The sequence below is a fragment of the Vespa mandarinia genome, chromosome 2 (assembly GCF_050613455.1).
Source record: "Vespa mandarinia isolate Hongniang chromosome 2, ASM5061345v1, whole genome shotgun sequence".
In the NCBI taxonomy this organism is placed as follows: domain Eukaryota; kingdom Metazoa; phylum Arthropoda; class Insecta; order Hymenoptera; family Vespidae; genus Vespa; species Vespa mandarinia.
In genome coordinates, this window is record NC_140811.1 from 18,996,410 (window position 1) to 19,014,362 (window position 17,953).

The 17,953-nt window shown below is 29.5% G+C and overlaps 2 protein-coding genes across 4 annotated transcripts; both read right to left on the reverse strand.

Annotated features, from left to right (window-relative positions):
- Positions 1-241: 241 nt before the first annotated feature.
- Positions 242-11,418, reverse strand: LOC118447005 (uncharacterized). Of its 3 annotated transcripts, none has more exons than XM_085654922.1 (15): positions 11,056-11,418; positions 10,214-10,374; positions 9,942-10,077; positions 9,440-9,685; positions 8,408-9,150; positions 5,088-5,226; positions 3,963-4,498; positions 3,254-3,686; positions 2,904-3,124; positions 2,674-2,812; positions 2,394-2,602; positions 2,138-2,285; positions 1,557-2,056; positions 1,252-1,441; positions 242-1,152 (listed from the first exon to the last, which is right to left on the reverse strand). In XM_085654922.1, exons 2-15 carry the CDS (start codon positions 10,338-10,340, stop codon positions 369-371), a joined length of 4,551 nt encoding a protein of 1,516 aa, XP_085511048.1. In that variant the 5' UTR covers positions 10,341-10,374; positions 11,056-11,418; the 3' UTR covers positions 242-368. The 3 variants fall into 3 exon arrangements, with proteins under 3 accessions (XP_085511048.1, XP_035734625.2, XP_085511047.1); XM_035878732.2 differs by having other exon boundaries at positions 10,214-10,402; XM_085654921.1 differs by having other exon boundaries at positions 10,214-10,460.
- Positions 11,419-15,353: 3,935 nt separating this feature from the next.
- Positions 15,354-17,953, reverse strand: LOC146873254 (ras-related protein RabJ). The gene is made up of 3 exons (XM_085664682.1): positions 17,763-17,953; positions 17,260-17,387; positions 15,354-16,875 (listed from the first exon to the last, which is right to left on the reverse strand). Exons 1-3 carry the CDS (start codon positions 17,803-17,805, stop codon positions 16,381-16,383), a joined length of 666 nt encoding a protein of 221 aa, XP_085520808.1. The 5' UTR covers positions 17,806-17,953; the 3' UTR covers positions 15,354-16,380.

The following is a 17,953-nucleotide window of genomic DNA, read 5'->3' on the forward strand; positions in this document are numbered from 1 at the left end:
TTTTTTTTTTGTTTTTTTTTTATTAGTAAACACAAAAGTACAATGAGAATCATCCTTAATGTATATAAACTTAACACATTTTAATTTTTGTGAATTAAAGCAAATAATAATAAAAAATATATATATATATATATATATATCATGCCGATCGTATTAAAATAATATTCATTTTCTTAATGAACACAAAACTGAATAAAATTAGTGATCGGATATTATACATATAAATGCAAAAATATCGAAGGCAAGTAGAAGTTATTTCACAAAAACATTACAAAATATCTGCTTGTGGAGATTTAATATAACCAAAAATTTTGCATACATGTGTATATATATATATATATATATATATGTACGTGTATGCAAAAATTTCAATTCACTTTAACAACGAAACCATGAGTAGTTCCTATCAGTTCCGAAATGTTAGAATCATTAGTGCCATTAGAAAAAATCGATGTGAAATTATTCGACGATTTAAGAGCAGAAAATTCATTATATCGTTCATTATTTGTTATTACCGACGGTGGCAAAGGTGTGACCATTTTTACCGACCATTCCGAGTGATTGCGTCCACGTTGTTTCGTGACGAATGGCGCTTCGATCGCCGTTGAATTAAAACGCGCTAGGCTCGAGTTAAGTTTAAACGTTCTTTCAATGTTTCCGGCATTACGTTCTGTGTCGTCGTCAGTGATGAATCGTTTTGTACCAATTTTTTCCATCGTGAAGAAGAGTTGACCATTGTGTTCTTTATCATCGTAACGATTCTTATTCCCCATGTCGGCGGTACGAGATACTAGACGTCTTCTAGCACCATGATTGTGAAACCTCACGGTACGATCGCCATTTTGTGAATTATCATTATTTGATTGTACGATCGACGATCCGTTAAAAAGATGATCTTTTTTATCATTTGCAGATGCCAAGGAGTCCGTACAATTTGGTGGTGGTTCTCTGTGAAGGTATGTCACAGGCCAATGTCTAGAATAATAATTTATATCGTTACGATCCCCGTGATCATCACCATTGTAATCGCCATAATGATGATGATGATGATGATGATAGACGTCCTGTTGAATCGGTCGTGGACTTGGTAAATAAGGATAATATTTCTCGCTGCACGGTCTCCATTGATCATCGGACAAACCCACGTAACACCTATCATATTAAATTCATTGTTATTATTATTTTTATTATTACTACTATTGTTAATTTCTTTTACGTGAAACATAATAGGATAAAATTTGCCATAGTTACCATGGATAATGAAATCCTTGAGAGTAACCACAATGATGGTTAGGTTCGCAACAGTAATCCCAACTACCAACTTCTCTTCCTTCCGTTTCGCATGACCAAAAACCAGCTACATCGTTCCTCTCGCATTTCGTATCTCTTTTACATGGGTAACCGTTTACGGTGTAATGTTGAAAGGTTGCAAAATCTGGTGCTAAGAAAATAAAAAAAAAAAGAAAAAAAAAACGTACATGTATATATGTATCTAAATACATACATATATGTATATGTACATAACTAAAAATAGTATACAATAAAATTATATTTACATGGTGGGAAAGTATCGTCTTGACCATTTGAGCCATGAAAATTATTATGCTCCATATATCCATAATCACCTTCATAATCGCCATGACCACCATGTGGTCTATAAGGACGATCATCTGTTGGTCTAACTGGAGGATCAGGTCTGTCGGGATCGTATGGTCTTAATCCATGCTGATAAACACTGTTAAATGGTCTAGATATATCATGCCCATAAAATGGTCTAGGATCCGGAATATAAATCCCATCGGATTGATCAGAACCAGGGCCTAAATCAGGTCTAGCTGTTGGCAAAGGTAAAAGTGGTTTTCCATTACCATTTCCTTGATTACCAAAAACATGATTATCATCAATGGAATATCCTGTGATCATGCATTGTGGTTCAAGGTCCTTCCAAGCATAAAGAACGTGATCATCATCGTAGGCATAATCCAATCCTGGTCTTAAATCTCTTATCGATACGTCGCTCAAAAGACAATTTTGATCGCCTCTATCAGCTCGAATTCTATTTTGTAATTCGTATTACGATAAGTATTTGCAATGATATTTCTTTTATTATATTATTTAAACATTAGATAGTAATTACTTGTAACTGAAGGACATGCATGGTATTGGATCTTTTTGTCGCATTTTCGAACACTTTTCACGACATTCAGATTCGGAATCAACGTTTATCGCCAACATCACTGAATACGGTGTCAATCTACACGGTTTGTGATAACTGGAATAGCATACTGTAAACAAGAGAAAACATTTTCTAGATTCTATCTCTGATTGATTTAATTTTTCTTTTTTATTTTCTTTTTTTTTTTTGTCCAAAAGTGAATAACGCAAATTCGTACCATCTTCTCCACGTGGAAATTTGCTTTGTCCACCGATTTTAAATGGTGGAAAGGGATAAGGCTCGCAGCCTCGTCCAAAACTACCTCGTTCGTATATTTCGGCTCCGTCCATGTCGGGCATTGTTGTTGGATTGATTTCTTGGGTTGGCCAATCGCTTAGATGACAATTTGTTGAGGGATTTCGTTGTGGAAGTCCTCCCAATCCGTATCTTATTAATGATCCAAAAAAAGTGTTAATATTATTCATAATATAAATCTATTTATCAATTTATACGTATACCTAAAAGCGAAACTCCGACAGGTGAATTCTCGTGAGACTGTACATTCGACTTGACATTCGCCAAGGTCATCGACAAAAATTGATTTCCTTATAACATCTGATGGCATACCGAAGCCACTTCTTACTCTCCAGAAGCATTCTAAAAGTAAAACAAAAAATGTCCCCCAAAAAGAAAAGGAAAAGGAAACAGAAAATTTCATTACGTTAATAATTTTATCAAATTATTTAACCATCAGGTGGATGACGATTCTGATGATGATGATTCTGATGATGATGATTTTGATAATGATGATGTCGTTGGGCCATCATATCGCAAGTCTTTGGATCGCCGATTATAGCGTAAATATCATAATCACGATTGGGTTCTATGTCCGTGTAAAAATTTAAATCCCTGTAAGAGATCTCAGTGAGTAGACAATTGTCCGTAGGATCGGTAGCCGCGACGTTGTATCTAAAAAGAGAAAAGAAAAAAGAAAAGAAAGAAAGAAAGAAAAAGGAAAGAAAAAAGAAAAGAAAAAGTCCCTCGATCGAGGGATCCGAGATTTTTTCTTCCTTTTTTTTTTTTTTTATTTTTTCTCACCTGTAGGCCAAAGTCATGCAAAGAAAATTATTCTCGTTCAAACAAAGACTCTCGCATTCCTCCAAGTTCGGTGTTAAATATGTCCTTCTAATAACATCTCTGACAAGTTTAAATCCAGCACCAGCTCTCACGGTACATCGTCGTTCCTTTTTCGTTCCACCATAAAGCTGATCTCTATCAGCCGGTATATAATTGTCACCGTAACCAAAGGCACCCCCGTAATTATAAAATTCACCATAGAAATGATCGTTCTCTTGTGGTCTCGTTGGTTTCACATCGATCGGATTTTTCGGATAATATTTTGGTATATCGAAATGACTGACGTAATTCGTATCGTAACCGTACGAACTACCATAAATTCCATTACCATAAACTTGCCAATCCTTTGGATCTTTTCGACGGTCCGACGAATATGGTCCGATCTCGTTCGTTCCTATAAATGATTAATACTTTAATCTTTTCTTTTCTTTTCTTTTCTTTTCTTTTCTTTTTTTTTTCTTTCTTCAAATATTTTTCATACATTCTTTTTTTTCAATCCCCAAACGTGACAATAAACATTTCGTCGATTGGTAATTTTTTGTTTTCCATTTAAAAATGAACACTTACTTTTCCTTTTCTTGTTTAATTTTTAATTTTTCTATAAAGTATCATAATCGAGAAACATTTGTATAGTTAATTGTAATTATAAAAAAAAAAGTGCATTACTTACCTATGTCATTATAAGGGCCATTATAATCGACTCTTCTGTCGGGATATTTCGGAAGATAAGGTCTATCAATTGGACCATGATACATTGGCCTTGGAAATAATGGTCTCCCATAAGAATAACCATTGCCATTGAAATTGTCGATTGGTCTTCCATGGGGAGAATGAGTTTGTTGAAAAAAGGGATCACCGTGCGTCTCGTAGGGACCACCATAAACCTGTGATCTAATATCTATCTGTGGTCTAGGTAAATCTATCGGTCTTGCTGGATCAGGTTTTTGATAGATTGGTCTTTGATCATGATGAATGATGGGTCTTGGTATATCACTGGAAGGTCTTCGATCAGGGACATACGTATGTCCTGATCCAGAAGGATAAGGCCCGGGCCAAGATGACTGAGATATTGTATCACGAAGACAATCAGGATCTTTTTCATAATAATCACATTGCGGATCTGCTTGAAAATCTCGATGAATGTTTAAACGCGAATAAGGTACTGACGTCATCTCGCACATACCACGTGATCCAGGACCCATTCGTCTGCGATCAATCCAGAAACATTTATTATAATTTCGATCTATATATTAATATATTAAAAAGATATATTTTGTATATAGTCTATACATACACACATACATATATCCATATATATATATATATATATATGTGTGTGTGTGTAAATATCTACAAGTAATATATACAATATATTTTTAATTTAACAAAGGTGTATATATATATATCTATGCTAAGATAATATATACATACATATGTGTGTGTATGTGCGTTTGTTTATATATATAACAACGTATGCAATTGTTTACGAATCAAGAAGCGTGTCACAGTGCGCTTGCGATGCGATCAAATTATCCATGATGCAATCGGACAGGTCATGCACTTGTGCATATGTATACTCTGTTTTTTTCTTCATTTTTTCTTTTTTTTTCCTTTTTTTCTTTTTTTTTTTCTTTTTTTTTTTTTACGTTTATTCCAAACATTTACGTACAAATACGCGCGCGAGAGAGAGAGATCACCGGACTATGTCAACTCTACGAATAATCGTGTTAAATGTTAAGCGAAGCGAATCTTTCGTTTTATAGCTTTTATTTATTTATTTATTTTTGTTAATTACCTGTAATTGAAGCCTTCGCAAACGAAATATTTTTCGTAATCACAGGCACGATGACATTCATCTAATCTCTGACACTCGACCGCTCTTCTTACATAAACTTGCACCGTTTTTTTGCCAGTTAAAAGTCTTCGGTAACACGCTGCATCAAATTAATTGATTGATTGATTAATTATTAATTGATTGATTTTATTTAATAAAATAATTAATCAATTAATTATAAACATATAAATAAATCAAATGAACGAATGACGTTCGATGAGGTTGTAGCATCATCGAGAAAAAACTTACGCGAACAATCTTCAACTGCATCCTCTATTAATATTACAGAACCTTGAACGGAAGTTCGAATGAATAAAATTAACACAAAAATTGATAATCGTTCTTTGCCACTTAAATTCATTTTTTATATATATATATGTATATATATATATATATATTTTTTTTTTTTAATTAAATAATTTATCGATCTCAAATTAAGCGAGAAGCGAACAATTTTTTAATAGGATTCATTTTGAAATGAATTATTAATATCGATCACTTTTTATATTATCTCATAAAATTCCATATATCGCGAACATAATTTTTTTTTTTTTTTATTTTGAAATTCTTTTTTAATTTCTTTTCCTTTTTTTATATACATGTATATATATATATATACATATACATATACGTTTGAGTAAATACTATTGGCACTTCGATATCGTCGTTTCGATCATTTCTTTTCTTTTTAGAAACGAGAAGCGGCGCGAATAGAAAATCGTACAAAAAGTAACGGAGAAATTACGAGCTCGCATCGTTTTATAGAAAAGTGAACGTTTCCGTGGGAATAATAGTGGGAGGAACTACACCGTAAATATTGGGGGAGGGGTTTTGGTGTTACATGATCATTAATGACTCTACTTACTATTATTATTTTTCTTTCCGTCCTTCTCCTTTTTTCTTTTTCTTTCTTTCTTTTTTTTTTTTTTTTTTTCTTTTTTCGTCCTTTCTTACTAACTACATATCGCACGTGCGCAATTGATCGGCAAACTTTGTCTTCGCCGAAAAATCTAATTTCCATTGGCTTTCACGATGGTCAATAATTTTTAATGGCAATCAAAAATTTATTTCGATTAATTACGAAGAAGAAAAAAGAATAGACATATTAACAAATATATTAAAAAAAGAAAAAAAAAATCTTTTGAATATCATTGAAAATGTTTTGTCTTTCTGTTTCTTCTTTTTTTTTTTTTTCTTTTTTTATTTTTTCGTCATCATTAATCTCATGTCGGACTTGTTGGTTAATGATTTTTGTAAGAAAGAAAGAGAGAAAAAAAAAAGGCAAAAGATTCGATTAAGAAATGAATAAAACGATACGTTTTATCTTTTCTTTTTCTTTTTTTTTTTTTTCTTTTTCCGTTTTCGTTACCTTCCCGCTTAAATCTTATGTCGGTGAATAATTTTTCATATATATATATATATATATATATATATATATATATATATATATATATATATTAAGAGAAATGACGTCAATTTAGAAGGGACGGAATCGTGTGTGTCCTCGATGATTTGTCAAGGTCACTCTACACTAGCACAATTATTTCAGCCAGGTCGTGTTCGTCCATTATCGAGCTCGATGAATTTAACAAATTCGTATTTCCGCTATTTAAAATCCGCGCCTCTTATTTACACCATTAATAAAAAAGAAAGAAAGAGAGAGAGAGAGAGAGAGAGAGAGAGAGAGAGAGAGAGAGAACGCTACGACATCTTATGTGACTCTCTTCGAATTTGTTCTCTTCCGTTTTTGATAGCTGATCTTTTTAGATCTCGTTTAGAATAATGTCCGTTAAATTTCTAGATGGTGCATCTGTTTCTCGTGTAATCGTGTCATGGCGAATCAGGAATGCACGTTGCACAAGGGAGAAAAATAAATGGCGAGACTTTACAGGACGTTCGACTTCCGGCTCGCGTGATCCATCACCATGAGACGCTCTTACTTTCGAGTGTCCCCTTATTTCTCGTTGCGCTTCGAATTAATTGTTTCGAATTCTTCGTTTCGTTCTATCGAAAAATATTCGATTAAATCAAATCTCAATATACTATATCGACTTTTTTTTTTGTTTTTATGAAAATTTATTTAATCCTTTAACAATGTAATTAATGTTTCTTCACATTTTTACGATCCTTTTTCCTTTTTCTTTATTTTATTTTCCTCATAGGTTTCTTTTTTTTTCATTTCTTTTTTTTTTTTTTTTTTTTTTTTTTTTTTTTTTTTCATTAGATCCAATAAGCTTGATCCGATATGATCTACAGATCGAAGGATCTATTAAATGCTTGGGAAGTGGGAACGAGTTAATATTTTTCTTTTTTTAGATATCTATTTAATTTTTTTACGATGCGATCTATGAGATCGAAAGATCTTAGAAAGATTTAGAAAGATCGATGTAATTGGTAAACAATTAATTTTCTCTTTTCTACGTTATCTCATTTATTTATTTTTATATTTATTTTTATTAAATTCGATAAGTCCTTATGATACGATCTATAGATCGAAAGATCTACTAAAATAAGCAATTGATAAGGGAGAATTAAATTTATTTTTATTAGATTGAGCTTTTGATAAATTTTCGATATGATCTATAGATCTATATATTGAAATGCATATATATTTCGATACAAAAAAAAAGAAAAAAAAAAAAAAAAAGAAAAACGAAATGCATTTGTTAGTTTATTTCCTTTTTTCTTTCTTTCTTTCTTTCTTTCTTTTTTTTTTTTTTTTTTTTTCTATCTCTTCCTACGACGTCGGCGACGATTATAAAATATGATTTGTACGTAGACTTTTTGCATGATGTAATAAAAAGTAAATTGTCGTTACGATAAGACTCCGTGCACCGGAAAACAATGAATGAACACCGGCTTAATTGACATAACGCTTAAAATCTATGTCATTGCCGTTAAGCTGAAACTATTCACGTTGAGATGATTAACCAATGAACGCTTTTTGATAAATGTGGAATGATTTATTTCGCTGATCTCACGTCGATTCGCGAAGAAGTGACGTGAATGTTGCACGTTATTGTTAAATTATGAATAGCATGAGAATTTCTATTAATGTGACCTTACGTTCTTTTTTTCTTTTTTCTTTTTTATTCTTTTTTTTCATTCGAGATGAATATCTAAAAATTCGATTAATAATCGAGATAAAGTATATACACATGTGTGTACGTAATAACTAAAACTATTTATTAATAATATGTATGTATTTATATATATATATATATATATATATATATATATATGTTATATATGTATTAAGAAAAGAAATAATTATTACTCACACTTATTTTCTTCGTTAATTGGAACATGAAATTTCTTGTTATAATCGTTCATAAAATTTTTATAATCGTTCGTACCCATGGAAACGTCGTCGTTCAAGTTAATGACGAAAGGACGTGTTTGATTACGTCGAAATTGTTGAATTATTCCATTTTGAATAGGTTTCCATCTAACAGGTACTTGATAATTATTTTTATTCGTAGGTTTAACTGTGGTCGTACGATATATCTGATAATTCTTAACGATCATGCCATTATCCTTGTCGGTTTTATAAGAATCCTTTTTGTTATTATCATTCGGAAAATTTGACAAAGTTTTCGTGCATTCCTCGTAAATATTAGTTACTGGTTTCGAATAAATTTCATTTATCGGTTTATTTCCATAATTTTGAAAATCTTTGTTTTGCCAAACGTTATCATAAGCCGGACGATAAATCAATGTCACTGGACGATATACGTCATCCTTTGTGATAATTGGTCTATCAAAATGAAATAAATCTTCGTATCCTTTTTCGAAATAAATTTTCTCACCAAAATTGTTACCCAATAATTGTGGCTTTTTATCAGTCGTTAATTTAGATTCATTGTTTATACCAAAAGTTGGATATTTTTGATCGTTAATTGGAATTTTCGGTCTTGAACCATAATTCTTGTTTCTAATGATGTCTATGATACGTTGTTCGTCATCGAATGATGATAAATACGATTGTTGACTCGTATTTTGTCTTTTCCCATTATTTTCAGATCTTTAAATAAACAAATGTATGTATATATATATGTTATATTCAAAAATGTAAGACAGTCTATTTTTTATAATAATTCTTTATATTAAAAAAAAAAAAAAAAAGAAAAAACAAAAAATAATATTTTGTTTAATGTAATCAAATTTTATCTAATATAATGAGATATAAATACTATAATTTATATAAGATTTAAATTTTATATAAGAGATAAATACTATATAATTTTTTCATACCTTATCTAATGATAGTCTGATAAAAATCAATAAATAAATTTTTCCATTTGAATTATTACCTGTTAGGTTGATAAATATTTGGCAAAAATGATCCAAAGAGACCACCAGAAAATCTAGTATTCGTTCTTGTATTATTCATCGATTTTTGATTTCCGCTATTTCCAGTTTTATAAAGTCGATCAGGTTCACAATTTGGTAAACGTTCTGTACGCAAATAAACATCGTAATCCGAATTCGTTTGCAGATCTTCTGGACTTGGCATTTTTGAACTTAATTCACAACTTGTGTTTCCTTTTGGGCTAATTCTGTGAACCAAGAAAGAAAAGAAAAAAAGATATAATAAATAATAAATAATAATAATAATAATAATAATAATAATAATAATAATAATAATAATAATAATATCGAACTTTTCTAATGAAATTTTATTCAACGATTAGATTCGACGTTTTTAAGACACTTTTCATATATTAAAAAAAAAAAAAAAAATAAAAAAAAAGAAGAAAAGAACAAAAAATTCAGGATAAAATAAAATTCATGCCGAATAGTTGATGAACTTACCCGTAGCTAAACGCAACGCAAGAACTTCGTCTTTTCGAACATTCCTCTTCGCAATCAGAAATACTGTTCACTTTAATAGTAAAGAAAATATCTTTATCTGGTAATTTCGTGCCAATGGATACTCTGGTATAACAATCTAAAGATAAACAAAAATGCATAGACGTACAAACGTAGAGATAATTAATTTTTTCTTTTTTCTTTTTCTTTTTTTTTTTTTCCTTTTTTTTTTTCTTTTTCAGAGATAAATTTTTCTCTTTCGTTCGATCACTCACCGTTAGCCACGATCACCAATTGATTGTCGATCGTAAGATCCTGAAGTTTGGACGTACATATTGATCCAAAAAATTGTAATGCAATTAACAAAAATTCACGTTCGATCCTTCTCCCTTGTCCCAACATTTTTTTAACGGAGAGAAATACTGTCCGTTGATATCTTCGTAAAAGGATATTATTATTCGATCCTGTATACCAACGAATTTACCTAAATTTATTATCCAGACGATTTATCCGTAACGCGATCTACAAAGACGTTTTAAATTTGATCGATAATTACGATCTTCTCTTTTTTTTTTTTCTTTTTTTTTTTTTTTTTTTACAATAAAAATCAACGTTTAATAATATATATGATAAAGTGATCGATAAATTTTTTTGATTTCTTTCTTTTTAATCTTCTACATTTTACGTTCCAATCATTTTCATAATTATTCGGGAAATAATTTTCAAATTATCGTATTATTCGAACGCGCAAATATTGTTGAATCAAGACCTATAATAAATTCAATACTTTTTTCTTTTTTCTTTTTTCTAAATTTCACAGTCAAATCACTTTCACGTAATTATCACCTCTTCGTACGTAAAAAAAAAAAAAAAAAAAAAAAAAAAGAAGAAAAGAAATTAATTGGATCAAAATCGACGTTTTAAAGAAAAAGGGGAAAGTATCACGACGGAAAAGTAAATTCAATAATTCTTTTCTTTTTTTTTTTTCTTCTTCTTCTTCTTTTCTTTTCTTTCTTTTCCTTTTTTTTTTTTTTTTCACTCGTTCGTAATTATTATAAAAAAGAACGTTTAAATAGGGAATAATTTACAATTAATTAAATAAAAAATTTGAACGTACAAATCTAAAAGTAGAATTGAAAACTATGACCAGTAGAATCGATCGATCTGCTTCGGGAGCAAAGAACTAAATAAGACGATACGATCGAATAGAGAATTCGTCACCTTTGCCGCAAACTCCTCTCTCTCTCTCTCTCTCTCTGTCTCTCTCTCTCTCTCTCTCTCTTTCTCTTTCTCTTACTTTCTCTCTCTCTCTCTCTCTTTCTATCTAATACAACACGTTCACCGAGGATGACGAGGTAGCTTAATTAACGGGTCCGCCGTAATTATCATCGCCTCACCGCGGTTCATTATACTTTCGTGAATAAAACAGAACTAAACTCGTGCCTCTTACGATTGACTCACTACTGAGAGGATCGTCTAACTGTATCATTGTCTTATAGAAGAAGGAGCAACACTCAAGACTGTGTATTATTCTTCCTATTCTTCTTCTTCTTCTTCTTCTTCTTTTTCTTCTTCTTCTTCTTCTTCTTCTTCTGTGTGCATTTGCACGCTTAAAGGAACTCGAGTATATAGATACCTAGATATACAGGGTGTTCGAAAAGATTTGACCTATATTTCATAAAAGACTATCAAAAGGATCCCATATATAAAACTTTCTAATAGGAAACAATGATGTTAGTTGAAAGTGGAGGGGAGGTAACTCTTTCTGTTGAAAAAAGATATAAAACGGACTACATACTTGGTCTTAATTAAGTTTTAATGCGTTACTTTTTTTCTTTTTTTAATCATTTAATTCAACCGACGAGAGAAGGAAGGATAAATGAATAAAAAAAAAAAAGAAAAAAGAGGAAGTTAAATTCAAAATATAAAATCGAAACTGCTGGATACTTTCTGTATGATCTTGTGCGTCAAATCTTTTAGAACACCATGTATATATATATATATATATATATATATATAAAATATATATATAAAATATATATATATATACGTGTATAAGAACTCTTTAAGTATACTATTCTTCTTTCAAATCTTTTCTTTCTCTTACGTAGCCACAACAAGTGCTCAACTACGAGCAAGTGCAATCCTATTCTGCAATTCGGAATTTCATTAACTCGTTTGTTCGTTCGTTCATTCGTTCGTTTGTCCAGGATATAGTAATAGTAGTAGTAGTAACTGTTCGAGTCCATAACCATGAATTTTTACGCAAGAAGAACATTAGTTTCTTATTCCTTGGCATATATATACGTATACGTGTGTGCGTTTTTTTTTTTTTCCATACGCATATACATATGTATACATTTTCTAAGCTTTCGAATGTTATAAAATATATATTTCGATCTTTCTACAAAATTGATATATAATATTAATTAACAAAATCGCTTTGATCTATTGTTATATTATTTATAAATTACGATGATGAAAGAAAAAATAAAAATAAAAAAAAAAAAAAAAAAAAGAATGTATTGAATGGAGATTAAAAATTTTCTTTATTATTTCGTAAATTATAATCGTCAACGATGAAAACAGATTTTTATTTTTTCATAAAATCTAATAACGCAAAATGATCTCGTTTATTATGACATACAATAATGAAATATATTTTTATTTGTTTCCTAAATTTTATTCGCACAGAATCATTTGTTTCAATTCATAAATTATAATCATAATAATCTTAATTAATTGATCACATAATCATGAAGTACACGATTAAAAAAGAAAAAAAAAAAAAACAAAAAAGAAAAAAAAAAAGAAAAGAAAATAATCATATAATCGTAATATAATCAATAAAAATATTCTACTGAACTATATAAAAATTGTTTATGCAAATTACAAGTTGGATGCAATAACGTGCCATCCATATCCTTCTAATTATCATTTGTCTGACGATTAGTAACTGTAAGATAGATAGCTTAGCCAGAGAGCTAATTTTCTTGTGTCCTGGGCACGTCGAGGTAGGGCATTTTAAGTGGGTTGCACCTTGACGGGTTGCGAAGGATGATGAAAAGGAAAAAAAAAAAAAAAAAGAGAAAAAGAAAAAAGAAAAAGAAAAAGAAAAAGAAAAAGAAAAAGGAAAAGGAAAAAAAAGATTACTTACGTAGTACCTCGAAAAAAAAAAAAAAGACAGATTTTTTTTTGAAATTAGTCAATCTCGAGTTCTCTATCGTTAAAGTCCCATTGTACACTTTAAACGTTAGAAAACACTGTCGTCTCGTTTGAAAATTATGCGGTATGTTAATTGATGAGATTCCTCGGCTATTACACGCCAGCTAGAATGCTCTTGCTGTCGTACAATTATCTAAACACTTTCCTTCGCGGAAAAGTAATTATTGTCGATTCTTGTTTGCTTCGATTATCCTTCTTCTCCTTCTTCTTCTACTTCTTCTTTTTCTTCTTCTACTTCTTCTTCTTTTTCTTCTTCTTCTTCTTCTTCTTCTCTCCCCTTGTTTTTATTATTATAATATATCATATAATTTTCTATACGTGCATATATATTTTTTATATATATATATTTTTTTTATATCGAAAAGGAAATTAATATATAACGTATTAAAGGAGAACAAGGGAAGAAAAAGAAATAAAAAGAGAGAGAGAGAGAGAAAGAGAGAGAGAGAGAATTAGAAATATATATTAAGTTTTAATTAAAAAATAAATCAATGAATTGAAATTAATTTGTTAATTTTTTCTTTCCTTTTTCTTTTTTTTATTATTATTATTATTATTATTATTATTATTATATTATTTTCTATACGAGCGCGTACGCATATAATTTTCTTTTTGTTTTTTTTTATATTGAAAACAAAGTTAATGTATGTGATATATTACAAAAAAAAAAAAAAAAAAAAGAAAAAAAAGGAAAAGAAAAATAAATCAATAAAGTGCGATTAATAATATATGATGTATTTTTAGAAAACAAGAAAAGTATAATTAAAAAAGTATTAAATGGCAATTAAAAAATAAATGAATAAAATGAAATAAATATATATATATATATATATATATATATATATATATATATATACAATACGTATATATGGAGAATCGAACGGTATTTTCAAGAGGAAAAAAAAATGAGAACGTACATATCAACGTATCAGTATTTATGTACGTGTTGATGGCCAAATCTTGACAATCGAATATATTAATGTCATTTACAGCTATTCGCATTGGCGTAAAAACATACGAGAAAAATATATCTACATAATGATTTTTAATTGCAATTGCAATTAAAAAAAAAAGAAAAAAAAAAAAAAAGATCATTATCAGATTCGTAACTTTTTGTTTACGCGTTTTATGTCCTTTCTTTTTTTCTTTTTTTTCTTCCTCCTCCATAAGAATCATAATCCTTCGAAATTTTGTTTTTTTTCTTTCTTCTTCTTTTTTTTTTTTTTATTGACGTCTATTGATGTCGAGACGATCATAGTTCCTTGAACTCTGAAGCACGCGAGAGAATGACCCTGAGCATTAGATTTTCTACCTAGTCTAACTTGTTTTTCGACGAAGTCAAGTCCTAATAGGCCTAGATGCATAGCAAACGAAGGCTTACATAATTGAAAATGAGATGAAGTTACTAAATGTAGGTAGACAAAGCTGGGACGTCGTTACGGTCCGTGAAACTCGGCCTGTGGAGTGAGAATGACTCATTGTGTGATCATCCTCTCTCTCTCTCTCTCTTTCTCTCTCTCTCTCTTTCTAAAATTAACACCAACATCAAAGGGATAGATTGAAAATAATTATAGATATCATATTTTTATAATAAATATATATTCTCTTGTTTTGGTTAGAGGTACAAAATTGTATTTATGATCTAATCGCCTATTGTAGAAAAAAATTTGAGAAAAAAGAGGTGGAAAAAAAGAAGACACAATGAAATTAAATTAATGAAAACTTTTTAAATCCTATAGCGTGTACTTTGTAGAGGCAGTATAATACATACGTTCAAGTATGTATATATATATATATATATATATATATATATATATATATATTTATATACATATATATATATATAAATTTTATAGAAAAGTTTTTTATAAAACATATTTAGCCCTTTTTTTTCGACAAGGAAAAAAAAAAAAAGAAGAGAGAAAAATAAAAGAGGAGAAAAAAAAACCATAGAAAACCAAGTAAAAGAAAGCACGATGTGTTTACATTAAAACGTTTTGTTAATATCAATATAATATTACGATAGGAAATAAGTTAGATCGTTGTTATTGGAATACTGTTGTTTCATACTAATAAATAATTATTATTGATATATCTACTATCGAGGCCATTGATTTTGTACGATATGTTGTAGAAATATTGAAAAAAAGGAAATTTTTTTTTTTTTTTTATTTTTTTTTTCGACAAGGAAAAAAAAAAAAGAAGAGAGAAAAATAAAAGAGGAGAAAAAAAAACCATAGAAAACCAAGTAAAAGAAAGCACGATGTGTTTACATTAAAACGTTTTGTTAATATCAATATAATATTACGATAGGAAATAAGTTAGATCGTTGTTATTGGAATACTGTTGTTTCATACTAATAAATAATTATTATTGATATATCTACTATCGAGGCCATTGATTTTGTACGATATGTTGTAGAAATATTGAAAAAAAGGAAAAAAGAAAAAAGAAGAAGAAAAAAAAATATGTCAGTCTAGAATTAAGAACAGTTAATTACGTATTTTCAACGTGTTCATAATGATTTATATGTTTGGCATCGTTATACACTTTAAAATACGTGTTTTTCGTTTCATCATAATGAACTACAATTGACAATCGTGTTGGAATCGTTATTTTTTTTTTTTTCTTTCATTTTTTTCTTTTTTTCCTATCTTTTTCTTTGTTTTCTTTTCATTTTGGTTATACGGATGTAATATTAGCGGCTGTGAATCTATTTAATCGAAGATAATTATTAGATTATCAAACGCGTACGAACAAACATTAATGTTTAATCGTACAATCTACAATCATAATATATTGATTAAAACTAATCAATCGTTACAAGTTTAGTCGTCGACTCTTATAATGATATGAATTTTTTATATACAATAATTAAAGATTAAAGATATGTTATTGTTATCTCGTGGAAGACGGCGACGATCCGCACACACACACACACGCACGCACGCACGCACGCACGCACACAAACACACACAGGCACACACACGCGCGCGCGCATTGTTTTTTTAAATCTTTAAGACATTGTTGCATTGACAACAAGGTATACTTCTTAAAAGACGCATTAAAAAGTAAAAAAAAAAAAAAAGAAAAAAAAAGACAAAAGAAGAAAAGAAAAAGAGTATAAAATAAAAGGCAAGAAAAAAAGAGAGACAGAGAGAAAAAAAAAAAAAGAACACTCGTTGATCATGCAATTAGAAAGAGGGGAGAGGATGGATCAACAACAAGTACGAATCTTTTCGTTTATTCCAAGTGCGATGTTTGGATTCTGTGCAATTTCTTCGGAAGGTGTCAATAATATGCCAGAATTATTCAATCCAAAATTGTTCGAATCGGTGATCCTTAACGCGGATGTTATTTCCGTGTTACCAGAAGATAAACTTATCAATCCATTGGCTATTGCCAAAAAAACCTTTTCTATTCCGTCATTATGTATTACAGAAGTTTCGTGATAAGTCGCACCGATTTTGTTCGCATAACATCTACCTTCTTCGGTGTCTACCTCTCGATCATTAAATAGATCTGATTTATTACCGATAACCGTTAATACCATTTGTTCCTCGACGTTTCTCTTCAATTCCGTAACCCAATTTTTAATAGCTGCGAAACTATTATATCGTGTAACATCGAATACCAACATGGCGGCGTTCGCATTACGATAATACATTGGCGCCATTGACTTAAATCTTTCCTCACCTGCTGTATCCCATACCTATAAATAAATTTATATAATTATATTACGAAATAATATAATATAATTTATCGACAGATGTAATGAATACTATATATAATATCATTAATGTATAATATAATTTATAACAAATGATATAATATAATTTATCGATAAAATAAAATGATATCAGATATATTTTCTAACGAACTTTTATCAAATGTTTTTCAATGATTATATACGACGAACGTTCTCGTGCGTTAGGGTCAAAAGATCATTAGGTCGAATTCATAGATATAGTGATAAACGATTTTACAAAATTATAAATTCATCATGTAATTTTATACATACGTGCATACATACATACATGATATATATATATATATATATATATATATATATATATATATATATAAATTATCTTACCTGTAATTTAACTTCGGTATCAGCTATATTTAATTTACAGGTAAAAAAGCTAGCTCCTATAGTTGGATTGATAGGACGATTGACGACATTCTCAACATATCTAACTATAATACTCGTCTTTCCGACACCTGAAAATATATATTTTGTTTTTCCTCATTATATTTTCAATGTTGAACTATGTATGAATTAAGAGAGATCAAAGATGCATTAAACTTTATTCATGTATAGGATTTTCAAATACACAATGCCACGTTATATGGAATACCTTGAAACTTAACCTATAAAAAGGTGATCGAGATAATACGAAAGAATGTTTTTATTAAAAATCAATCGAGATTTATGGGAATATATATTGGGAAAATATTAAATTTAAATACGTAATGACGTGATAATTGTATTTATCCGTGAGCACAAGCGCACATTGACGCTATTAGATTATTATTAAATGATATAAATTGATAACAAAAACATTGAAACGATTTATATTACTATATGTAACTTACCTTGCGAACCCAGAACAACTACTTTGCCTACTATATTTTTCATATTTGACACGATATTACATAATTAAAACGTCATGCAAGGAAACGTCATAAAGTCAGCATCGTTTGAATTTCTTTCACGTCATGTAACTTGTTAATTCTCACAAAAAGTTCGTAGCTGTTTTGACGTTTCATTGAATCCAAGCTTTATA